Source organism: Taudactylus pleione, unplaced genomic scaffold (assembly GCF_031769625.1).
Source record: "Taudactylus pleione unplaced genomic scaffold, aTauple2 ptg000064l, whole genome shotgun sequence".
NCBI lineage: Eukaryota > Metazoa > Chordata > Amphibia > Anura > Myobatrachidae > Taudactylus > Taudactylus pleione.
In genome coordinates, this window is record NW_028284466.1 from 369,780 (window position 1) to 396,675 (window position 26,896).

The 26,896-nt window shown below is 45.5% G+C and overlaps 1 protein-coding gene across 1 annotated transcript in view; it reads right to left on the reverse strand.

Moving 5' to 3' along the window:
* FRMD7 (FERM domain containing 7) overlaps positions 1-26,896 on the reverse strand; it is a 71,410-nt gene that overhangs the window by 33,236 nt on the left and 11,278 nt on the right. Inside the window, exons 3-6 of the mRNA XM_088465808.1 lie at positions 9,939-9,981; positions 9,682-9,760; positions 8,254-8,351; positions 6,963-7,077 (exon numbers count right to left, since the gene is read on the reverse strand). Of these exons, the coding sequence (XP_088321934.1) occupies positions 6,963-7,077; positions 8,254-8,351; positions 9,682-9,760; positions 9,939-9,981 (335 nt within the window). The remainder of the gene's footprint in view (positions 1-6,962; positions 7,078-8,253; positions 8,352-9,681; positions 9,761-9,938; positions 9,982-26,896) is intronic.

Below are 26,896 nucleotides of genomic sequence, written 5' to 3' on the forward strand. Positions count from 1 at the left end.
CCCTGTTTTGGAAGCGTGCCGTGCCAAGGGTCTGTGTTGTTCGATGCAGATTTCCTGGCCAAAGCAGCAACCGATGGTCATGGTGGTGATCCGTGGCAGCGTCTACAGATACTGAACTCAGGGCCCCATTCAGACGCGCTCGCAAGCGGGTCGATGGTGGCCCAGTGCGCATGCGCACGACGGAGCCGGCTCCGTCGTGCGCATGCACGAGATCCTGTTAGCGACGGGCAAACCGTCGCTCCGGGTCTCGTACCAAAGGGGGCGTACTGTCGATGTTGAGTGACAGAATGCCCCCTTTGGTGGGTGGGCCGGGGGCGTGGCTGCCCAGATTGAGGCGTTCCCATGGGTGAGGTGAGGAGGCTCTGCAATGGCCCATGGGAGGAACTGCTGTAGCCAGGCATGCACAGCAGCTCCCCCTCGGTCATTATCCTTTGGCTTCATTCTACACATGCCCCTGGAGCAGGACTGCCATCAGAAATTGTTGGGCCCGGGACTGACAAAATAGGCAGGGCCCGCCCACCCACCCACCCAATATGGAAACCTATGGCCGCATTCCTTGGCTTACGGCCCTGTATAGCTGCAGCATATGTGCCTAGTACACACTATATATATATATATATATATAGCACACTGTAGAAGATGCGTATATAAAGCATTGAAACGTTGGGTACACAACCTGATGTGTGTCTGATTATTTTCTGAGTGCTGACTATTAGATAGATAGATCGAGACACACACACACACACACATATATATATTAGTTCAAGTTCCCAGCTGCACACTTGAATAAAAAGTATGAGGAAGTGCCCGGTACATAAAAAATAATGTAGTACCAAAAAAAGAACCAGCACATCCAGCAGTAAATGCATAGACAAATTTATGAAAAAAAGCACCAACATTGTGCAGTACATTAAAGCGTTGTGTCGACCATATCACTGTTTGGAGGCATGTCAATCAGAAAGTGATACTTATCATATGCCAGGGTGGTCATGTAAAAAACAATCTGTCATCCTCTGTGCACACCTTAGGTCCGACAGCTGTTTCGGCGTGTCATACGCCCTCCTCAAGAATACACTGACTCAAGCAACAAGCACACATTTATACCCAAAACAATTAAGAACAATGAGGCTGACCTGTATGGGCTCATGTCCTAGCCGCCAGCCACGCCGGTCCGGAAGTGACAGAGCGCAACTATAGGACACGTGGTATAATAATTGTGACGAAACAGGAAGAGGCGCAGCGGTTGTCAGGCCGACCAAACAACAGCCTTGCCGATTCCATGCCTCAACACCAGATGTGACACGGTGGTCGTCATAGCAACCAAAAAAGTGTATAATTAGATAAACCCGCGGCAAGCTGTTTACATAATACTCCTGACGATAGCCCAGAAACGTTTAATTAAATTATCACATCATTGGAAGTCCTGCAGTGCCGGGCCGTGTTGTGTTTTGCCTTATCAGCATATCAGAGTCCACATATATATATATATATATATATATATATATGGTATATGTGTGTGTATATAGAAATATATATATGTCTCTCCAGCCCAGTGTTATAGCAACCCCCTTCTCCTCCAGCCAGACAGCGTATGTCTTGCCTTACCCTTATGCTCCAGACCAGGGCCAGGCTGATGGTGCAGCAGCGGCTCCTCTTCCTCATTAGTGCGCGGTGACTTAATGACGTCACGTGCAGCAGACAAGCACACAGAGCCCACCGCCCGCCATGAACGGGTGGCCTGTCCGCCCCTTCTGCCGCTGTACGATAAAGTTACATCGCCAGAAGGGGCAGACAGCAGGCACCTCGTTACCGGCGGGCGGCGACCTCCTTTCACATTGGGGACGAGGCGGCGGGCGGGTGGGTGGTAGCAGCCAGCCGGGACCCCCTTATCTGTCAGTGTCTCCGGGCCCGGGGACAGTAGTCCCGACAGTCCCCCCCCTTATGGTGGCCCTGCCCTGGAGACTGAAGGGGACACGCGGCAGCCGGCCACGCAGCAAAATCAGCCCGGCTGGAGGGAACTTAGGGGAGGGCAGAGCGGGCCCAGCGGGAACTCTCCTGAGTTCCCAGCGGCACAATCCGCCCCTGAAGGATTCCTCTGCCAGCATTTATCCAGCTGGCAGTCCCGTATTAACCAGCTCTCTGCTCCCACGGCCCCGCAGTACGCCTGCAATCCTCACCTCAGGATTGATTAGCACAGGTGCAGCCACTGCTGGCAGCCCTGTATCACTGCTCCCACGCTCCGGCAGTGCGGCTGCCTCTCTCCCTTTACTTCATTGACGCCGGCGCCTCCCTCATTCGGCGTAGCCCTCAAGCCACCGCTGGGGCTGCAGGGACAGTAGTTTCGCCACTGGCTGTGGTCACCCACAGCTATACGAGCGGTCAGGAGGCTGCTCTAAATATCAAGAAGGATGGCCCTGATTCAGAGCGAGCGCTCTGTCAGAACATCCGGCTCTGAATCAGGCCCTCAGATCGCAGATGCATGCAGTAGGTGTCTATTTACTGCAGACACCTCCTGCTGCATTTGCATTTAGTTGGAAGGTCTTGCACAGCCACCTCTCTGAATCAGGCCCTGTATCTATACGCTAGGTTTGATATCTGTCATCATTATTAGTGTGTACTATTACAAGCCCTATGCCAAGTGCAAAATATATGCCTGGCAATAGGCAAATTTAACCTGACGTCCAACTCTGCGTAGCACAGGGCTCTGTGGGCGGCACCCTCACCGCCCCATGGCCCTTGCTTCTGGCCAGCAGCGTGCCTGAAAAGGCACCCTGCCATATGGATTGCTGCTGCAGTACTGCCAGACCGTCCTTTAGAAATTCCAGACGGGCACCATGTACTCTGTTTAGCTGATCCCCAGGATGTTCTGTTCAGCGCGGCACTTCCCTAATGCTTCCGGCCTTGCCTGCTCTGTGCGACATAATGACGTCATGTGCACAACCTCATGACGTCTATCACTCAGGGGGCATGCCGGCACAGTTACAGCTCCTCAGTCAAAAGTGGAGATCTGATTGAAATGCTTAAGACTCTGTATCTCCTGTAGACCGCACACTGGTTTCGGTAGTACTCAGTGCCAAAACAAGATGGAAAACCTGTGACGGCTTCGCCTCTGAAAATGTAACATCATGATGTCAGATGGAAGAGGAGGGGCCACCAATATCCGAATAAGAGCAGTAATTGGTGTGTTCATAGAACGCCCCTGGGCACCTTTGCAGCAGATCTACAGGGAAAATACCCCCTTGGCCCTGTGCTCAGAGTGGCGGCACCGCCCTCCACTACTTATGGCCCTGGCAATACGGCAAGAGGAAGAGCTGTACAAGCAACTCTTCATTGGCTCATATAGGAGCTGGCTTAATTATATCATCCAGACTGGGGACAATGCTGTCAAGTGTATTGCAGCAGCCAGCAGGTGCCTATACATACCCAGCCCTGGAGCTACATGACATAATCCTGTCTTTCTCACAGTAGTGCTAGAGTTAGGCCATGAAGGAATTATGAGCCGTCACTAATGATCGGCAAATTCTTGATGGACAGCCAGCAGAAGTGAATACAGACAGTGTTACATGTTTTCTATGATTGTTATTATCACCCCCACTCTCCTGCTGTAACAGACGCTGACATTTAGAGCTGCAGCCTATTGGTGGTTCCTGGGGCTGATATATAGGATTATCACTTCTCGCCATTTACAGTTGCAAATAAACTGCAGCCAGCAGGTGACGTGACGTCTGTGTTAGTGTAACTCTCCGTTGATATTGGTACGATTAGTTCCTATGGAGGTTATGGGATTACGGACTGTAAACTGAGTATATATACATACAGTATATCACAGACAACCCACAAAGCAGATTCACAGCAATTGCTTCAAAGTTCATTAGACAAATTGTCAGGAATTAGATTGACTTTAAGTGGCTGACTCTGAGTCACATACAGACACAGCCGCTTTGTTATGCTAATACAGTAGACGATTTCATTAATACTGAGACAACCACTTGCAGCTCCTTGTGGCGGTGCAGTTTTTTCTCACTGTGATCTTAGACGCCACCAACGGGGGCACCATCGAAACTTGTACCAGCCCTATGACAGGTGTAGTTTCTCCATCCGAGTATAATGTTTTATGTGAGCGATTGAGCATCTTTGAACGCAGAACATTACAACGACACGCCCGCATCTGCATGGCCACCCCCATTACCTCCTATGTACGCCCACTGTAATCCACAGACTATGCGTCTGATTCTGTGCTGCGTCTCTGAGCACTAACAATCGGGACACGAGCGTGCTGTGACTGGGACGCATGCGCAGACTTAAAACATCATTTAATTTGCTTTTTGAAAATTTAAGGTTTAAACTACATGCAGTCATAGATGTCTGTATATCATACCCATTGTTTAATGCACAGGTTCTCAAACTCAGACCTCAGGACCCCAAACAGTGCATGTGTTCCAGGTCTACTGACAGAGGGCCTAATTCAGACCCGCTCGCGCGCGCTTAGCGCTCGCAAGCGGGTCAATGGTGCCCTAATGCGCATGCGCACGACGGAGGGAGCTCTGTCGTGCGCATGCGCGAGACCCGCATAGCGACAGCCAAGCTGTCGCTATGGGTCTCGCACCAAAGGGGGCGTGCTGTCGATGGTGAGTGACAGCACGTCCCCTTTGGTGGGTGTGGCTGCCCAGACGGAGGCGTTCCCATGGGAACGCCTACCGTCTGGGTCCGGCCCCACTGACATCACTAGTGATGTCAGTGGGAGTGCTTTTGGCTCTGATAGAGCCAAACGCACTCCAGGGCTTGCGGCAGCGAGATCCTACCGCAGGGTCTCGTCCCAAGCCCGATGGTCGCGATGGTCTTGACCATCGCGACCATCTTTTTGGCCGCTCGCATAAGCTGTGGGTGGTCACCCACAGCTATGCGAGCAGCCAGGAGGCTGCTCCATTTTTAGGTAGGAGGGCCCTGATTCAGAGCGAGCGCTCTGGTCAGAGCGTCCGGCTCTGAATCAGGCCCAGAATCTTTTAAAATGTGTCAGTGAGTAATGACTACACCTGTGCACCTCCTGGGTGATCTGGAAACTGATAATTGTATGGTCCTGAGGACCAAGTTTGAGAACCACTGGTTTAATGATGTAAATATTACAAACATTCAATCACGACAGTAACATGCAGATATATTTACAGCACATTCATAATGCATTACAAATTTGACATGACGGGGCTTGCTGCAACCTGTAGTGCACCAGTAAATAAATATTTTCTTATATTTTACTTTTTCCAATACCCATGTAGACTGAAGCATTAGTGCTAGTTTTACATTGGGGGGTGGGGGAAGGAAACACAGTTGTGAGCTTATCATCCATCACTCATAGCTGGCAGCTTAGAGACCTCAAAAATCACCGGAATCTCGCCAAGATTCTCAGCAAATTAAAAGTTGCTGCAAAATGAAACTATTACATTCCGGCCTAAGAGCCAAAAAATCTATAGAAACTGCAGAAAACGATGCCCTCAGACCTCTTCACATGCCCGTTAGATGTTATCACAAGCAATCAGACCTCCCAATATGCCCTAGATTACCCACATGACCCTTGCATGCCATTTGACCTTCCCAAGTGTCCATAAGACCTCTCTACATGCCCCTCACTTGTCAATAAAACCACCTCACATGCCATCACATGTCCCAATATGCCCCCAGATCTCCCCATCTGGAATCAGACCTCCCCATATACACCTGAAATGCACATCAGACCTGAGTCATGACCACATGCCCCCAAGTCCTCATTCACATGGCTCTCGCATCACCCCATATGCATTCTTTCACTTTCCTCACATTTACAGCTGGAGCCTTCAGACTCTGCAGCACTAAGAAAAAAAGGCGAGCACACTGCACTCTTTACTCCTCCAATTGGTTATGCGGCATGACCTCCCTGCAGTGTATAGAGGAGGTCAATTGATGCAGAAACAGTTTGCAGTCCGACTAGGAGCAGAAACCAGAGGACCAATCTGCTATGCCAGCACCCAGAGCAGCTGGGAGCCAACTTTATAAGATGAATGAGCCACATAACCTGAGGCTTAAGAGCCACAGGATGGCCACAATTGTTTTACAACAAAGAACATCCCCTCCACTTTTTACCAGGGTTCAGAATTAGGTGTGGTTCCAATTTAGGAAATATAATTAATGTAACTGTAATTAAAGAAGTAAATTAAATTAAGTTTTGGTGTTATTCCTGGTTACTATGGGGTCTATTTACTAAGCAGTGTTAGGAGACAGTGAAAAGTGATAAGGTGACAGCCAATTAGCTCCCAACTGTCATCTAACAGGCTGTGTTTGAAAAATGACAGTTGGGAGCTGATTGGCTGGCACCTTATCACTTTTCACTCTGTCTCCTAACACTGCTTAGTAAATAGACCCCTATATCTGAATACACATGAAGAATGCTACATATGTTAGTAAACTAATCATCAAAATAGACTATTAGGTTTATCAGAGTACAAATTTATACAGATGGCGGAGACATCAATGAGACACATTAATGGTCTGTGTGTAAAGGAATAAAGGGTCTATTTACTAAGCAGTGTTAGGAGAAGGGAAAAGTGTAGAGTGAAAAGTGATAAGGTGCCAGCCAATCAGCTCCCAACTGTCATTTTTCAAACACAGCCTGTGAGATGTCAGTTAGGAGCTGATTGGCTGGAACCTTATCACTTTTCACTTCTCCTAACACTGCTTAGTAAATAGACCCCTAAGTTAGGTAAATGCTCCAGCAGAGACTGCTTCATCTAATCTGTTCAGTTCTTACAAAAAAAAAGTGGCCCTCAGACTGGTCCAAAAAATGACCCAGATCTTCCTAGTTCTATTCTATTTCATTAAGATTATATCTGACTCCTCCTTAACCACACAGTTTGTATACTGTTGTCGTACCAAAACTAAAAAGTTTTTTAATTTATCTAAGTAATGCAAATCCTTCCAGTAAGGTTACTTACACATGCCGCTGGTAGTATTTGAGGATCTTGTTGTCCAAATATTCTTGGTTCGGCAAGTATTGGTTCTGTTCTAAGTGTTTCCTCGCTGTCTCCGCCTCAAAATCTCCCAACTCCGCTTAATTAATGGACAAAATCCAGATTTAATTTATGTAAAATGGGTACACACCTTTGTGATCACACGTTCAATGCAATGTTTCTATCAACTTAACCCCCGATCGGCAGTCCCGACCTTAATGTAGACCCGCCGCACGTACACACTTATATAATCATACTTGCGACCTTCGATCACCGACTACCAAGATATCAAAAGAAAATGTTTGTACCACCCAGAGGCGGCGCTGCTGCTGGTGTAGAATCGCAAGAACAGCCAGAAGAACGGTCAAAGGTGCATGCTCACTGCACTTTTGGTACGATATGTCCCTTTTGAGAGATGCGATCCTTCGATTTGGGCAGTTTTCATCTAACAAAACATGATGGAAGGTGCAGCCCAACGAGTGTATAGGTGTGTACTCAGCATTATTCTTTGAGATACTGTGACATATACTAAACACAGGTCTTACATTTACAAATTCAATAGTTCAAGGCTACCATTGGTCCCAGATGGTGCACAGGCTATGGGGTAAGCCCTCTACAAGAATGGGCACCAATCGTAAATCTTCACCCACAGAGTAAATCATGTACTCTAACATACACAATGGTGCTCCATACTCCTAGCATTAAACAGCAGACACATCTTCCCATACAGTATATATTACATTATATAGCATGCCCCTGATCTCCCTCATCTCCAAGGATGATGATATGGGGGACGGGGATGCCAGACGAAAAGTCTCCTGGCCAAGCCTTATTTTACGGCCTAGTGCTGGCAACCATGGTGTGGTTGGATGGGTCCACCCATCCATGTCCCAATATAAGACAAATGATGAGCGGGGGAAAGTCACAGTCTTGACCAATAGATTCCCATTGGTCTGCATGGTGATATCCTGTACGTCCTCACCCTAGGGCTGCACCGGCTTTTACCACAGGTGCCCATGAATCACTTCCAATGGGGCCTGAGGATCCTCTTGGCAGCTCCACTAACCCTAAACTCACTTATCTCTTACCATTGCCTTGCTAGCACCATTGAATTTCAATGGTGAAGTTATGGGCCCGCTTGCAGCTCTGGATCTCAGGCACTGACATCCTCATTTCAATTCCCAACAATGTACTTAGCCTTCTAATTTATTAATTTTATATAAGAAGTGTTATATATTGGTGCATGCTTTATATGGTTTTATAACAGCTTGCTTACCCTGAAGTATATAAGAAGTCATTAAGGCACCGCTGTTGTCATTGCAAGATAATTTTCCAGACGCCAAGTCCTTTTTTACTTGAAGAGCAAAGAGGTACCTGGACAGTTAATAAGAGTTGTAAGCGGATATTAATGACATATACTAGAAGCATGAACATGACATGAAATGTAATTTGTTCCCAGGCTACAGGAATTATTTATTTTATATATCTTTATTACATTGTACGTAAAGTACAGACTATTTCTTCTTTGACAACTGATGGTCACACTATCCCTGGGAATGTCCATCCCACTGACAAAGGGCCTTATTCAGAGACGGACCCTAATGAAATCACAACTTCATTCTCTCACGGATCGCTGTTGATAAAATACGCTAAGGCCTTCCAAACCACAGCCAAGCCTAGGGATGCCCACTGCTAACCTTCATATATCCATCTGACGACATGCAACAGCGTAAACATTAGAAACATCGACACAGAGTGGGCAGCCTAGCAGCATGTGTGGCAAGTCTGACCAGCAGCAAAGACTGCAGCTCTCCAGACACACAGAGAGCTCTCATGCTGCAAAGGAGATCGCAATAGCTAATTAATGCACGCCCCTGAAAAGGCCTTTAAACAGTCAGACACGTCTGCATTTCTCTAGCCCCCCCCCCTTGTTACCTCCTATAAATATAGTCTACTGCAGAAGTTTGTGTTTTATAGCTACACATCTAAGAAACGGAACATGTTTACCATACTTTTAACTAAAATTGCTGGTCCGTGGAGAGGGGACGATAAAACGACGTGATTTGCAACTTAGCCGCGTCCTCTCTCTATGAACCTGCAATTTCCTGTATTATCTCCCCATCCTGCCTACTTCATTAGGAGTGGGTGGGATGTGGGAGATCCACCCACTTTTCCAGAAGGCCTACCCGAAAAATCAGGCGTCTCCCGCACCTTCCGGGAGAGTAGGTAAGTACGATTAGAACTTCTAAGCTTACATATTGCACAAGTGGAAACTTCACAACCAAGCATGACCTACTATAGGATTAGGCCCACTTTTATTTTCATTGTAACCAAAGTTTTCACATAATTCCTCAATTTACAGGTATTTTGAAGCTGATTCTATTTCAAGCGAGCCTACTTTTCTTTTCATTGAGTTGGTCACTTATGCAATATTAGTATTTTATAACGGCTTGAAACTTCAGCAACTCTATTTTTTGTTAAATAATACCCTGCCCCTTGTGCAGCACTATTCACCTTCCAGAGCTTTGATCCTCCCTAGTGGCACTTCTTCAGTGATTCAGGAGTCTAATAAATTTCTGCCATAGACTCAGTTTGTATTAGATGCGGCTAGGTGTCTGTTGCTGTTACAGATATTCAGAAATTCCATCATAAGGAATAGAAAATCATCCATGGGACAGGAGTCACCAAACACGGAAATTATTACCTTGTCAACTCTCCTCGCAGTTGTCCTGGGTCCACTAGGAAGAATTTCACCATAAATTTGAAAACTGTTTCCTTAGGATCTTAATAAAATAAAAACGTAGACTGCATGAAATGTATAGAAAGGCAATCTGCAAACTATGAAGGCATAGTTATATATATAATACATCTACAGGCTGCTATGTGGTTGGCAGCATCCATTCAGGCTAAATATTACCTTTTGGCAGTAAGCAAGGATAATAAAACATTTGTTGAACTTACTTTTCACCTGTTTACTTATAGGTTTCAGAAGTCCCAGCCAAACCTGCAACGACAATACGATGACAATCAGGATGCTTATAAATAATCTGTGCATTACATCTACGGCATATTATGCATTCATATATTTCTCAACTCCTCATGGCGACTGATTGTAAGTGTGTATTAAACTATAGAACTATATTTATAGAACACCTAACAGGTCATGTTTAGTGGATTTCTTTAATCATGCCCAGGTGAGTTAACCTATTTTGCTGGGTCAGTAATTATCTCACCTGCTTCCGCAAACAGAAACCCTCAAAACATGCCCTGTTGGGGGTACTTGGGGTTTGGATTTGAGAACCACTGATATAAAGGAATAGGATATGACTTGCTCATATTACAACACTAAAGGTAGATCCACATAGTTGGCTACACATAAGACGATTTTTGAATGATTTCAGCCAGCGGCATCACTTACTTGTTTGACACCTGGTGCGGCTGGTTGGACTACTTAGGCGTGCGCAAGGGGCAGGGCCCCATTCCATTGAGCCACGCCCTTTATGTATGCTGATCTTGGCAAATAGTGGGCTTACCCAGCACTCCAGCAGATGCTGGGGCAGCCCACAGCCTCTCCCCTGCCTCTCTCTGAGTTGTGGCTGCTTTGTGACACCTTCCAACAGGGTGACACCAAAATAGCAGAGCTTGGGTGGTGCACACCCGGTGCGGCCCGCACCCCACTAGTGATGCCTGTGATTTGCCTAATACCGACGGATCTGAACGGCAATTCGCTCAAATGGTCAAGTGTGTATGGACTATGAGTGGTACCGCGGCGGAGGCCATCACATCTTCAGGTTGGCCCTACATGCAGCTCAATCTGAAGATGCAACTGACGATGCCACGCATGTGGATGCGGTGGGGGGAACGACATATCATGCGGTCGTTCACCAAATCATGTGGTGTGTACGGACCACACGATATGTCGTCCATCGCATCTGCCGCCGTCTAAAGTGTACCCATCTTAAGGGAAAGTAATTTTGTAAAGAGAGTAAACTGGTTTGATGCAAATCAGGTTCCAATTTCCATCTATTTTCATAATTTAATTTCATTTATAAATGAATATGTAGGAAAAAGCTCAAGTTTATGGTTTCATTTGCTAATAGTTTGAGACCAACTTACATTAGTTGTCAGTGTTGCAGTCTGCCTTACCTAAAGCCGCCACAAGTTAGTGCTATGCCACCAGCTATAAACAGAATGAATGCAGGTCTGTTTATTGATCACCCTCATGACTGTGACAGGGAAAGATGATGTCAATGCAGAAATGAAAAAAAAAACACTATAAGTAACAGTGAAAGTAACACAATATGTTGGCTTAAATTGTTTTAGCACTATGTGTAGCCAGTGTTTTTTTATCAGATGGTGCTCACCGGTACGCCGTACAGACACCGTTTTTCTTAGTATAATTTCATTCTTATAACTAGTTCCTGGAAACAGGAAGAAATCAGTGAAATAATTTCAGAAATGAATAAAATAAGTATCTAAAGATGTGTCCAGAGTATGGAGGATACTATATCTGTAACTTGTAACTTTAGGTAAGTATAGCAAGCCATAAGTTCTAACCCTCTCTCTTGCCTATTAAGGGGCATGTGATAACACTGACAGGGCCTGTGGGCATCCATTCCCCTGTAACAACAAAAGGAGGAGACTCATGCACAGTACATCACAAAGAGTTTGGTGCTGTACTTGAGTCTTCTGAGTATTTGCAATAATTCAACATTATCTTGAGGGTGATGGCATCATATTTCTGGTGATTATTTCAGAATTATGGCACCTGTACCATATTTCCAAATATAACAACTTGTTAGAAAGCAGTACGCTCCTTGCTGTGCATATATGCTGGGCACTAGGACCTAGAGTCTGCAGGAAGGTCTGACCTTCGACCTGATGTGCTTCTTTACATGTGACTAATTAAGGTCCAAAAAGGCAGTTTAGCTGCAATGAGGAATGGTTCACCAAGTTGACCCTATCACTGCAAAGGAATTGGCAATGAAATCCTTACAGCTACTAAAGTTGGGACAATTGACACTCATTTAAAAATTGGAATAAGAACAAAAGTCACAGAGAGAACTAATCTTATCGCCATCCGTGTCCTAGAACAGAGAGGCCACAGAGTTCAGCTCGCTAAAGGAAAGTGCATTGTGAGAAACCGAAGAGGGACCGTCATAGCTCCATGCAGAAGATGTCAGCAATTGTACGTCCTTGATGCACACAGCTCTGTTATGCAATGATGACAACTGAGTAGCAGTCACTGGAGCTCTGGCACAGAAGATTTGGTCACCTTGAATATGACACTGTTCAGAAGCTTTATAGCAGGATTGTCACAGGAATGTTAATGACTAATAACCCGTATGTGAGAGCTGTATTGCAGGGAAACAAAGTCGTCAGTCATTTCCAAAATCAACAAACAGAGCTACAAAACTACTTGAAATAGTTCATTCAGATGTGTGTGGTCCAAATGGAGGTAAAATCTGTGAGTGAATACAAAAACTTCATGATGTTTATAGATGACTTCACAAGGATGACACGTGTACTTCATCAGAGGACAAGCCGAAGTGGCGAAAAACATTGCAGGTTACAAGAGACCTGTAGAAGATCAAACTGATAACAGACTCAAGATCCTGATCAGGGGCGTCGAGAGGGAGAAGGGAGCGGGTACTAATTACCTGGGCCCGGGTTTGTTGGAGGGGCTCAGTGGGGGCCCGGATCTGATGCCGCCCCCCTCCCTCTTACCTGTCAGCTGTGTGCTGGGCTGCAGTGGGAGATTGCTCACTGCTGCCGCTGAGTAGCAGTCTCCTCTCCTTTGCCTGTGGGTGGGAGCGATCACACTAATAGCGCCCCACCTGGATTTGTGCCAAGCTGAGGGGCTCACAGTGCTTCACGCCTTCTGAGATTAGGCCACACACCCTTCCCTCGGGCCGGCTCTCTTATGGCTCTGATCCTGAGGTGAAAGGGAGTTGTGTACCTTTTAGGTGCAAAATAGAGTCACTATATAAAATAAGCCATATAGATGAGAAGTAAAAATGAACTTAATTATTACAATGGCGTTAAAAAGAAAATGAATGAAAGCACAGATAATTATAGACAATAGCAGTGAGTTTCAAAAATATACATTGGACAAATGGTGGCAAAAGAAGCAAAACAAGAGGTGCGCGCACCTGTTGCTGTGAGGTCTTACAATGCAAAGCACTTCAAGTGTAGGGGTTGAGTCCCGGGTGTGTACGAAACATACTGCAGTGGGTTCTGGGTCCCAGTCTGCTAGTTTCGGGGTCTGTAAGTGTGTTGTGTTGGTGAAATCTGTGTTCCCCCATCTGGTGTGATCGAGAGCCCACTTAGTGGTGTCGTCTTACCTTCCTCTTCTGCTGGCTATTCGGCGCTGGGAGGATCAGGTAAGGGTGGCATGAGATGGTCCCGTGGTACACATGCACATTCTTCACCGCCGGTTTTTCCAGATGTTCCCATTGGAGGGGGCATGTCCAATGCATTTCACTCATCAAATTATGTGGGGCTTCGTCACGGCTGTGTAGTGATGCATGGGGAGCCTCCTTATATGTGTATCCTTGCTCCTCCTTCTGCAACCTTTGGTTGTCAATCAGGTGCTGTCCCGTTTCTCCTTTAGTGCAGTCTAGTCTCAGCTGGTATAGAGATGTGGAGTCATATTAACTAAAGTCCCATATAATTGACTTTAGCTATATGAGACTTTAGTGAGCAAAATGGTGTCAGTGAATGAGCAAATTGTACACCAAAGGGCATAACACCTATTGAAGCATTTTCAAAGAGAAAACCAAGTGTAAGACATCTCAGAATCTTTGGACATATGGACTAAGGGCCTGATTCAGAGTTGGAAATAGAGTGAGATATCGCTCTCAACTGATCATCTTGGTGAAACCATGCTGCACTGCAGGTGGGGCAGATTTAAAATATGCAGAGAGATTTAGATTTGGGAGGGAGGTATCCAAACTGACATCTAAATTGTAGAGTAATAATAAAGCTGTGCAGTATTTGTGGGCTACATGCAAAAGCAGCCAGTATTTAGCCTACATTCAATTTTTTTTTATGTATTTACACCCCTTGCATTGCAACATACTTTGTCCAGGTACACAGTTAAGTGCTATCTCTCTCTCTATTCCCAACTCTGAATCAGGCCCTATGTGCATATACCAAAGGAAAAAAGATGAAAGCTGGATTCAAAGTCAGTAAAGTGCATCATTCTTGGCTATTGCCATGAGATAAAGGTTACAGAGGATTTCAAATACCAGAAAGCTTGTTAAGCTCAGAGATGTTATTGTTAAAGAAAATAACACAAATTGAAGATAGGCTGGAAGTTGACATGCAGATTGATTATGTGTCACTGGACATTCCAGCACCTGAATATACAGTATGTCTGAAAAAGAGACTATCATTGTGGAAGTACAAGCACAGAAAAGGTCTCCTGCTAGATAAAATATCAGCAAGCGACCTAAGAGATATGATTAGGAATTTGCAAACCTTGCATTCAGTGACTCTCAAGATATCCAGAAGCTAAAACCAAAGTCTCATTGGTGTGAATGGAAATCCAAGTTAGGAAGAGAGACTTTGCAAGATTTAAAAATCACAAGTGTGAAAAGCATCAAGAATCATTAGTAGTTGCAGCAGTCCCAGGGGCGTAACTAGTTTTAGCGCCCAGGGCAAATAAAAAAATGGCAACCCCCAAAATGCATATTGCCCAGGATCACTTAAAGGAGCACGGGTCTAATGCCCATTTATCAGTGCCACAGGCCTAAGGCCTGATTACCCCCCATGGGCCTAGTGCCCAACAACCTGGTGGTCTAGGGAGGGGTTAATGACGGGAAGCCTCATAGAGGGTCTACCTGTCTGGTGGGAGAGGCTGCAGTAAGGAGCTTTGCTAGATCTTTTTCTTTCCCACCACTGCAGCACTCTCTGGTTCTCAGCCGCATTCTTCTGTCGCTGACCTTCCTGGCCAGCAGTGCTGCCGCCGGAGCTCTTCTTTCTTAAGCCCGGAGTCTTCTGGTCTCTTCCGCGGTCCCCAGAGCTCCTCAGGCAACGTCCTTCTCCTTCATCCGCCGCTGCCAAACTGGCTCTTCCACGGGCGGAGCCAGCTATGATGTGGCGAGTTGTTATTGGCTCACCGCAGCTGCTTTCTTTTGGCTGCCAGTCCACAAGCTGTAATTGGCTCGCGGTCAGCGCCAAATTCAAATTGCTGCCGCTCTTCAATGGCTGCCGGTCCGCAAGCTGCATCCAGCTCACGAATGACACTAAATGTCACCTTCCGCTGCTCCTTGACTAGCGCTGGGAACAGACACACTTTCCCAGCACCGACCACTGATGTGTCCTGCTGGGGACACATCTCACCAGGCTACAGGACCACACACTTGATCCCAGCACTGGCTGCTACAGTGGAACACATCTCCACAGTGTGGAGATGTGGAGTCCACATTGTACATTGCCGATGGTGATCCCTATTTTTTGACTGACTGGCCCATGGGCCAATCAAAACCCGGGGGGCAGGGCTTAGCGAATGCCGGGGCGGAGCTATGTTCCGTGACCTGGCACCGTGTAAAAAAAAAAACAAAAAAACATTCAGTTATGCTGTACCATCGATGGAGGGAAACCATCTGGTTCTCCACCATCGATGGTAAAACCATTCAACATTGGTCATAAACCATCAATGATTATGAATCATCGATGGTTGATGGCCGTCCCTACATCTTAGTACTGTGTAGAATGATATGGTGGGAGACAGAAGTCTCCTATTTATCTCTATGGGGCAGATGTATGAAGCTCTGGGAAGTGGTAAAGTGCAGAGTGATAAACGACCAACCACTCAGCTCCCAAGTGTCATTTTTCAAACACAGCCTGTAACATGACAGTTGGGAGCTGAGTGGTTGGTCGTTTATCACTCTCCACTTTATCACTTTCTAGAGCTTCATACATATGCACCCCTGTGAGAGACCCCAATGTATACCTGCATAAAGCTGCTCCAGCATCCTGCACCACTACCTGCAAGCAGCAGACACTCACCGATTGATGAGACCCCATTCTGCTCATGCTTCACTCCATTAAAAGTGTAGTAACAATGAGTACAGCTGTACCTGTTATCTATTAATGAACCAACACACTGGTTAAGTAACTGGGCTGTTCATAGTTTGAGTCATCCCCAGGTGTGTGCCAACATAACTCTGCAGTATCAACATCTGCACACACATCATTTCCAACACAACTGAATAACAGCGCAGGATGGAAAGGAGATGGACTGGGACTGCCAGTCCGGGCTGCGACCAGCAGAGAGCGGCTTCCAGTGGAAGCCGCTGCTCTGCCTTTCGGGTAGCCCTACAGGACTTCTCAGGGCTACAAACAATGTGGCCCCAAGAAGCTGGTGTTAGACATGCGCAGTGCTACTGCTGCACATGTGCAGGTCCCGGTGCCTGCCAGATTAATTGAGCAGGCGCCGAGACCCAGGCCAGCAGCGGCAGCCTCCCTCAGGTAAGAGGACAGGAGCCGCTGCAGGAAGGGACCCCGGAGGGAGATTGCAAACAGCCACCTCCTCTCTTAATACCAGGGTTGCCTACCCTCCCGATTCGGGCGGGAGCCTCCCGATAAATGGGTGCAGCTCCCGCCCCCCGGAAAGGCAGGCAAGCCTCCCGCCTGCCGCCGATCCCCCAACCCCCCCTCCGAATTACCTGATAAACCCCCGCAGCAGGGGGGCCGCTGACGCGATTTGCGTCATTTTGGCCCCGCCCCCTGCTTCGCAATGCCTTTTTTTTCCTGCATTGTGTAGCGGGGGTGGGGTTAAAATGACGCGATCGCGTGGCCCCACCCCCTGTCACGCCCGCAAACCGCCCTTACCTCATTTGGACCGCCCCCTTTTGCCGACCACGCCCCCTGTTCTGCCGATCTGGCTGCTCCCTCCCGGAAGGAGCAGCCAGATTGTCGGCAAGTATGCTTAATACACCCCTGACCCATTATAGATATTCCACTCTGGCTAGAAAAAAAAGAGCCTAAAGTTGGGTAGTTGTGGCACTCAGTGGGATTAGTATCAATATTGAATCAATTATAAAAGTACAGATTTTCTAGCTGACATGGTGAGAGAGAGAGAGAGAAAGAGAGAAAGTACCAACCAATCAGCTTCTAACAGTGCCAGATTAATGTCCACATGGGCCTGGAGCTGAAATTTATGAAGGGCCTATTGCGTGCCGCTGCAGGGGGTGTGACAGTCGCTGCAGTGGTGTAACTAGTGATGTGGGGCCATGACCTGTGTGGTGTGGCTGTGGTCTGCACAGGGGGTGTTGCCTGTGTCATGTGTGTGGCTATAGTGGAGCAATTACAAGAAAAAGTTGCTTTCTGTATGAAAGGGTATGAACTCTATTCTGTGTTTCATTAAGTGTTAAGGTGCGTACACACGGGTCGATTTTTTGGATGACTGAACGATAACGATTTTATCGTTCAGTCGTCCAAAAAAAATCGACCAGTTTCAGCCCCAAAACGATGGACGGCAACTCCCGTTTGTAGTTGGTAGTTGCCGTTCATCGACCGAACCTCCTGTCCAAGCTGACGATATTGTCAGGTTGAGCATGTTCAGGGATGAGGGAGGGAGCCCGGCACTAAACGAAATCGTTCTTGATTTCGTTCAGTGTTTGTGCTCAGTGTCGATAACGACACTAAGCACAGCCCTGCCGAGGACACACAGGACGATTTCGTTCGGGATGAAAATCGTCCCGTGTGTACGCACTTTTAGAATAGTTGCAATTGAAAAAGAAAAAAAATCTAAATTGTTCACTGATCATTGTCATATTTCTATAAGTATTCATCCCACATCCTTAGTCACTACCGTAAATTTATAAATGAAATGCCTTCTTTAGCTGTTGCTTTTTTTAAAAAAAAAAAAAAAATCTGCAATGATAATACTGGACTAGGGCAGTAAGGGCTACCTTACCCATTATGTAGAGTAGAGTAGAGCACCACATATTGGAGGGCGCCTCACTCAGCTGTGTACCATGCGGGCCGTGGTGCAGACTGTGTCCTTGTGACACAGCTGCACCGCGTGTGTAGCGTTGACCGGATGGAGTTCGGTCAGCACTACACAGTGCCAAACACACAGCCGCCGGCAACGGCAGCTGTGTGTTTGTTGTAATTAGCAGCCGATGAGAGTCTATCAGAGTCTGCCATCTTCAGGTGGCGTTACCCAATAGAAGCCTATGGGCTTCTTATCGGTATGCTCCCCCTTGGGAAGGATCCAATCAAATGCACACACATACAGCACGACCGTGCAGTACAGCTGGAACTTGGAGGAGCAGCATGTGATGGAGAACTGCACAGCGCAGTGCAAACTGGACAGACAACAGAAGGGATGGGATGGTGAGCACAGTGGAGGGGGGTAATCTTAGTGGTCCTTCATAAACCAACTTTCTGGGGCCCCTATACTCCTTAATCCGGTGGGATGTAGTTATAATCCTGACGTGCAGCATCTCAGCTGAAGATATCCCGGGACACCGGTATGCTACTACCCGGCTACAAGACCGGCGCCGGAATACCGACAGGCGGTGACAACCCGACGCAGGAATCCCGGCAGCCAGGATGCTGAATGTGAGTATAGCGGGGCTGGTTAGCACTTAGCTGTGAGAGGGGGGGGAAAGGTTAGGTTTAAGCGTCACAGGGAGGGTTACGGTTTGGCACCACTGGGGGTAAGTTAGGGTTATGCACCACCGGGGGAAGATTTAGCAGGGGAGAGGGGGAGGGTTAGTGTACTTACTGGTCCCTGTTGGGATTTTGAAGATCGGGATACCGATGTCTGCCCGTCCGGCGGTATATCATATATACACACACATATTTACATACATACTCACACATACATATTATATCCACACACACATATATATATATATATATATATATATATATACAGTACACACACATACATATTTACATACATATATGTTATATACACATAATATATAGATAGATATGAGATAGATAGATATTCACACACATACATTACACCCACCTCTGGTTATGTATACTTCCATGAGTTTTCTGACTACTAGTGTCTGGCTGCAGTGTCCCAGCTCATTTGCCAAGGAGGTGTAAGGGGTCAATGAGCGGGGCTTTATAAGACACAGGAGCAGGCTGAGCTTGGGCATCCCAGAGTATACAGCATAAGGAGGCAGGGCTTAATGCGATTTGTGGGCAGAGCTTAGTGCACCTCAGAATAGACTGCCAGCCAGCCTGGGGGCGGAGTTTCAGACTATCCGGGGGTGGAGCTACGAGCAGGCCCGATGGTATGTGGGGCTTCGGGGGTGGAATGGGAGATGATGATTCTGGCAGCAGAATGGATGGGGAGTCGGAACGCTGTGGTGGTGACAGGAAAAACTTTTTTTTTTTTTTTTTTTCTTTCTCCTGTCAGCGCAGCCTGTACTGCAGTAGGTCTTGTGGGCCTATTTTCATGGGGTGGCCTGGAGCTGGAGCTCCACCCGCCCCATTGTTAATCCAGCCCAAGCCTGTCATTTTTCAAACACAGCCTGTAAAATGACAGTTAGAAGATGATTGTTTGGTAGTTTGGGGTCCATTTACCATGACTTCATTTCTACAAAAGTCGGAGAAAATTAACATTTTCACTGATATCTCCTGCTTACCTTTCAGCTGTCCCGCTGTCCCCATACACTAGTATGGGGACCTAAATTAATATATTCGGTTGGAGCTTGACTGCGAGAGCATTCACCATCTTCAGATGGACCCCTTTACCCCTTTCAGATGGATCTCTTTACCCCTTTCAGATGGACCCCCAGTCTGGACCCCTTTATTTCTCTTCACTTTATCTCTTTGACACATCGCCCCCAAGATGATAACGTTCTGTGTAAAGGGCCCCATACATCACAGATTGATTGCAGCAATTTGCAATCGATTGTGTATAAAAATCTTTCCCTTTTTCAATCGATTGCAGATTGCAGAATTGCCACAATCGATTGAAAAAGGGAAAGATTTTTATACACAATCGATTGCAAATTGTACGATTGCTGCAATCAATCTCTGATGTATGGGGGCTTTAAGAAATAAGAAGCCTGCTATAATGGTTACAAACACCACCTGAATTATTATTATTTTTTTTTTACTTTTTGAAGACAGGTTAATGTTTTTTTTTTTTTTTTATAGTACCTGTATTTTACATATCAACCCCTCCTCCAGCTGGAAGAACAAAGGGCTTCCCAGGTGTCTGGTACATACACAGTTCTTCGGTTCTGCCAGATGAGAGCAATGTGGGTTGATTCCAGATTATTTATATAGGAACAAAGAATAATAATAATTAATAGTTATGGCATGAAGGTATATACATCAGGGTATTAAATTTAGCTGATTTCTTGAAACTAGCCGTTCTTTATAAGGGTTCTGATCGACAAACCTGAATCAAGAGCACTTCTCACCATTTTAGATAAATTAGTTAAGCACGAAGTATGGAGGAACCAAACAGGCAGTCGCACCATGCAGTTTCATGCTCACAAATAGTTGGGCACTTTAATGATAATGTACCGAAAACTTTATATAATCATTAATCAGTTAAATCCATTGTGAGGAAGCGAGAGTGGTAGTAGCCATCCAGTTTAGTACAGGTAGAAAATGGGCAATGTGTTTCCAGGAGTGAACAATACACTAAAGTAAATCACCCAGCTAGTATGGCTCGGTACGCACCTGGGCCACTTGTCCACCGATCCAGGGATCTGCAGACCGAGCGAACGATTGTTAAGCCAATACACATATACCAATCTGCTGCTCGCTGTGTCTGTGCTGGCATCACAAATGTGCAGGTAGTTAAATTTTACCCTCCCGGGGCGTGGCCTGGTGGCAGAGAGGATAGGTCACACTATCCCGGAGCTCCTGCACTTGAGCCAATTAATGCGGCCACCGGACACTTACAACGGCTTCCAGGAACAGCCCGCACCTTAGACAAGCCATCAGGCATTGGGAGACTTGAGCAGCGGAGCCGGGGAGTGAGTCAAATCGCTCCCGCGGGTTGCAGCCTGGTCTCCCTCTGAATCTGGGGCCTCGATTTAGAAGCATCCCGGAAGTACCTCAGGACCCACGTGACACGCCGTGCGTGGTGCCGCGACTGTCCTCAGGGGCACTGGAGCATTCTATCTCAAGACCTACTGAGGTAGACTCCTCTCACCTGACTCCCCTCACTATGCTCCTAATACGGTTGTGGGCTACAGACGGCTGGACCCTGGAGACCTCTCAGGTGGCCATTTTCTACAGCACCCCCTCCAGTGACAAGTGGAATCACTGACCCTCTAGAGAATCCCTGACAGAGACTAGCACCTTGTGTGTACCTGGCTGTTATCTAGGTGTTTTGCTCAGGTAAGTCTCTCACTGAGTGCCTAGACTGTTCATCCCATCCAAACATGGCAGACAGAGTCTGACTGACACTCTATCACTCCTTCTTTGTGCATTATAGCAGTATATGAATGAATCATCAACCTTGCACCATTTGTTGCTACAAAGATCCTAAATTTATTTCTACTGAATGCACTTCACTCTTCACACCATAATTCTGCCAAGGAAGAATTATCTATTTAAATTCTTACGCCAACTCCACCCATATGTAGGTCAAATGGCAAAACACAGTGCTCTTCTCTGACTGGCTACTCGATGTGACTTTATGTTGTAAGATGCCAGGCTGCAGGGAGTCACCGTATGCGGGATCCTTACCTCTGTAACATGTCTACAACCTGATGTCGCTAACTTTGACCTAAGCTACTATTTACAGAACTTTTCTCTGATGCTACATTATGGTCAAAAATAAAAAACTACCTCAAAAAGGCAACACAGCTCAACTAAAGGGGCCTCATTCTGTCGTCTACAGTACTATGCACAGAAAGATGATATTATTCGCAAGGCAAGACAGTTGGACGGAGTCGATTTCAATGGTGCAATAATCCAAATATTCCAAGATCTGTCCTGGCACACACTTCAACAGCGCAAATCCCTAAAACCCGTTAGTGACAAGCTTCGCAAGCGCCAACTGAAATATCGATGGGGCTTCCCCTTCAACCTCCAAGTATCTTCAGCCGGGAAAATACACTCCCTATCCTCGTTTTCCAATCTGCCTTCATTTTGTTCCGGACTCGGTCTGCCAATGCTTGATATCCCCAACTGGGAATTTGCATTACAACTTCCTCAAAGACCTGAGAATAACCCTCCTTGGAAAGAAGTTCACAGCTCCAATAGAAGATTTCAAGCTTCACCACCTTCATTGATTGAATATGTTACCTGATTGATCTTGTCTGCTTTTGGACTGGGTTCCTCTTTCGCCAATAGCTGGTAAGATCCATCTAATTACTAATTTTATTGCTTGCTAAGTATTTGTCATATCTCCCAGTCTAGTTTATTTTTTGATTACTGGACAGTTAATATTTTCTCACTAAACCATCAGATTACTATTTTTTATATCTTTGTAATATTAGGTGTGGTTTTTTCTATATTGCGATATGCAATGTTAAGTGTTTACATGTTGCGATTATGTTATTGTATATTTCTCAATTAATTCCCTCCGCGGTGACTCCCTAACCCCACACTCGCCCTTGGCATATATGCCTATTGGGATTCTGTGTGGTTTTTTTCTATTGACCATTTTGAGGGCTAGAGTATTTTTTGTCCCTCTACAGCCTCCATGACTTCCCCAGGTACAATTAAAATATACTCAATTAATGCTCGGGGCCTCAATATACATGAGAAAAGGTCTACTTTATTAAGATCCTTATGGGCTGACAGAGTAGATGTTGCACTAATACAGGAAACCCATTTTAGAATTTCTCCCTGTAGCCCATCTCTTACCAACCATCGTTTCCCACTTGCTTATTACTGCAACACCCCGGACAGTAAATCTAAGGGAGTAGCGATTCTATTCTCAAAAAGCCTACAAGTGAATGTAATCTCTGTCCACAAACCTGTCCCGGGTAGGATACTCCTATTAAATTGTAAGATATATAATCAACTTTATACTTTTATTGTAGTATATGCCCCTAATCAAGATCAAGCTTCCTTTTTTCAGCTTCATCTTTTAAAGCTTGAATCTCTATGTTCGGGGATAGTAGTACTGGGGGGGGACTTTAACTGGACTCTTGACCCAACCCTCGATATCTCGAATAACACCCCCAGATATTCTACAAAGAAATATAGTAGGGTCAGGAAGATATTTCACGATCTCCAGCTGGCTGACTTCTGGAGGGTCTCTCACCCGACAGACCGGGATTATTCAGTCTATTCCCACCCCCACCAAATTTACACATGACTGGGTTATCTATTTTTAAGCCACAGACATCTTCCTCTCCTTTTAGACGCCTCAATCGGCTCAATTACCTGGTCAGACCATGCCCACATATCAATAACTCTCTCAGTTCTGCATCAATCTCCTAGTCAGTGGACAGGGCACCTGAGCAAATCTTTATTGCAAGACACTACTTGTAGAGATGACAGGAACAAAACCCTGATTGACTATTTCTCCATGAATGATACCGACGATGTCTCCAAAATTACCTTATGGGAAGCTCATAAGTGCGTCTTGCGAGGCAAGATTATCCAATTAGGCTCCCTTATGAAAAAACAAAGAATGCAACGCATAGCAAGTCTGTTGCAGTTGATTCATTCCTTGGAATCCTCACATAAATCCACAATGTCTGAATCGGAGTATGCTGAACTGAGGCCAGAGCGCAGCTGAAAAAACTGCTCTCTGTTAATGCCCAGCTTTCTCTTCGTAGATGTAAGCGTAAATACTACCAATGCGGAAACAAACCGGGGCGCTTGCTTGCACAGGCACTTCGATCTCAGAGGGCAAATTCGTTTATTAGCTCTATGGAAGATGAAACTGGTTCTCTTCAGTTTAAAACCCCAGAAATTACCTGCTGTTTTAAAAAATATTATACAACTTTATATAACTTAAGTAAAACCACTAAAATAGTAAACTCTGCTTCCTGTCTATTGCAAGCTAAAGAATATCTGAAGTCAGTAACTTACCCCACGCTCCCATTTTCTGATTGCGAGGCGTTAGAAAGACCCTTTACTATTGAAGAGTTGGAACATGTTATCTCGACTACGCCATCGGGCAAAAGCCCAGGTCCAGATGGCTACACTATAGTGTACTATAAAACGTTTAAAGATGTCCTAGCCCCCAGACTTCTGCAGGCCTTTAATTGTATTTCAGCAGATACCCATTTCTCACCACAGTCTTTGGAAGCTCACATAACTGTGATCCATAAACAAGGTAAGGACCCCTCGGTATGCTCTAACTACAGACCTATTTCTCTTTTAAATGTGGATATAAAATTAATCGCAAAACTAATGGCAAATAGAATGAACGGTTTACTCCCATCCCTAATACATAGCGACCAAGTGGGATTTGCCCTGGGCCAAGAGGCGAAGGATAACACGACTAAAGTACTGAACCTAATCCACTTGGCTTCTAGAGGCCAGGTTCCCACTATCATGCTTTCTACTGACGCCGAAAAAGCATTTGATAGGGTCAATTGGCATTTTATGAGGTCTCTCTTGGAGCATATCAGGTTGGGTCCTCAAGCATTGCATAGGATCTTGGCCCTGTATAGTAAACCCACTGCCAGGGTCCATATTAATGGCTCTCTTTCTGATCCATTCTCGATAAGTAATGGGACGAGGCAGGGTTGTCCCCTGTCCCCATTGATTGTTGTCCTCTGCATAGAAGCACTAACTAGATCAATCAGGGCTAACAAACATATATCCGGCATCTGGATAGGAAATGTGGAGTACAAATTAGCCATGTTTGCTGATGATATTTTAACTTAGATTTCATATCCCGAAACCTCCCTCCCGTACTTGATGCGTGAATTAGATTTATACAGTACACTTTCTGATTTTAAAATCAACGTGTCCAAATCATGCACCCTCAATATTTCAACTCCCCCATTATGTATAGCTGGGTTGAAACGCTCCTTTCCTTTTCAATGGCAGAATTCACATATTACATATTTAGGTGTCAAAACTGCCTTTAGACCTATCCTTATTAGTGTCTTTAAACTACCTTCCACTCCTTAAGGTTTTACGAGCTGACTATAGCAGATGGCACTTTAAACAGCTCTCATAGTTAGGTAGGATTAGTGTTATAGTAATTTGGGGAGGGTGTTCATTTTTATATGTCCTCCAGACATTGCCGATAAGCGTCCCTGACTCCTGGTTTAGCTCCATACAACTTTTGATGCAACAGTTTACTTGGTCCCGTAAGAGACCCAGGCTTAAATGTTCAACTTTGACGCGATGCACTCGAAGAGGGGGATTCCAACTCCCGGACATTAAAAATTACTATTATGCAACCCACCTGAATAGAGTGTTGGACTGGACCAGGAGTCGAGAGGTTAAACAATGGGTGGAATTGAAGGGTATCTGTGCCCAGCAATATCCTGAGATATTCCCTTGGCTCTCCGCCATGCCCAAGCTTTCTAATGCCCACCCGACCATCACCCCAACCCTTTCAGTCTGGAGGACTTTACGTCGCCTGCCTGATATATCCTCAGTTTTTGGTCCCTTAACCTCATTCCTAGCTAACGCAGATTTTTCTTCAGGTTTGACCCTCTCACACTTCTCTGGATGGGCGATTGACGGGCTCTTCAGGGTCGGACAGCTGGTGACTTCCAGGGGTGTGAAACAGTTCTCTGATATTAGGACTAAATGGGATATTCCACAAAGAGATTTCTGGAAATTTCTGCAGGTCAGACATTATCTTCAATCCAGATCTAGACTCACTCTGGCATCTAGGGAGTTGACACAGTTTGAGAAAATCTGTATAGCCCCATTAAATCCAACACATACGATTTCAACCATATATAAATTATTACAACATCAGGGCTCTCAGACCCCTCCTTATTTTATTTCGGCATGGGAAAGAGATCTAAATTTAACTCTCTCAGAAAAGGAATGGGAAAACATATTCCTCAAAGCCCATAGTAGCTCTGTATGTATTCAAACTAGGGAGACACAATATAAAATTTTAATGCGTTGGTACAGACATCCCTCATTACTACATACGATGTATCCTTCAATATCAGCTAAATGTTGGAGATGTCTAGGTTCAGTAGGATCTCTATTACATATTTGGTGGTCCTGCCCTCTTATAGAATCTTTCTGAATTGATGTTATTGCAACTTCTCGTAATATACTTACAACCCCTGTCCCTACAGACCCAGCCTTCTGGTTATTAAATCATTCCTCAACCCCACTGTCACAATATAAAAAATCACTGCTACGACATTTGAGTAATGCTGCTCGAGCCTCAATACCCGCCCTCTGGAGATCATCAACTCCCCCTAACCGGAAAATATGGTTTTCTAAAATTGATTGTTATATGTCTATGGAGGACCTTCTTTTATCTTCAGTAGATAAACAGTCCAAATTCACATCCACCTGGTGTCCTTGGCTTGTTTACAAATCATCGAGCACATATAACAATCATATTTCTACTGGTGCAGATGCAAACTGATTAATTATGAATAAAATGCATTGATTTAATTCTACGATTTTGTTCCCCTCCATGGTCTTTTTTTTTTTTTCAGTTATTGTTTCCTTTTATTTTCGTATAGAAATTTGCAGTGGAAATTTATTTTGATGGTTTCTTTATTTGTACATTGCTATGTTTAGTAATTTTGATAATTTTTCTCGCTGCATCGAGACCTGATATGTTATGGAAAATTTTATTTATCATCATCTAATGGAAGTTGTATTACCTTGTTTTTTCCAATAAAAAACAGAATTTAAAAAAAAATAAAAAAATTGCCCTCCCAGTTGTGATATCAGTGTCGGTGATCCCTGCAGCCAGTGTAAGGGCGGTCGACGAATCGCCAATATAAACAGAAAGATGTGCCGATATATCTGCAAGCTATGTTGACATTGGCTGTGCTGCAGGGCCGATGCGA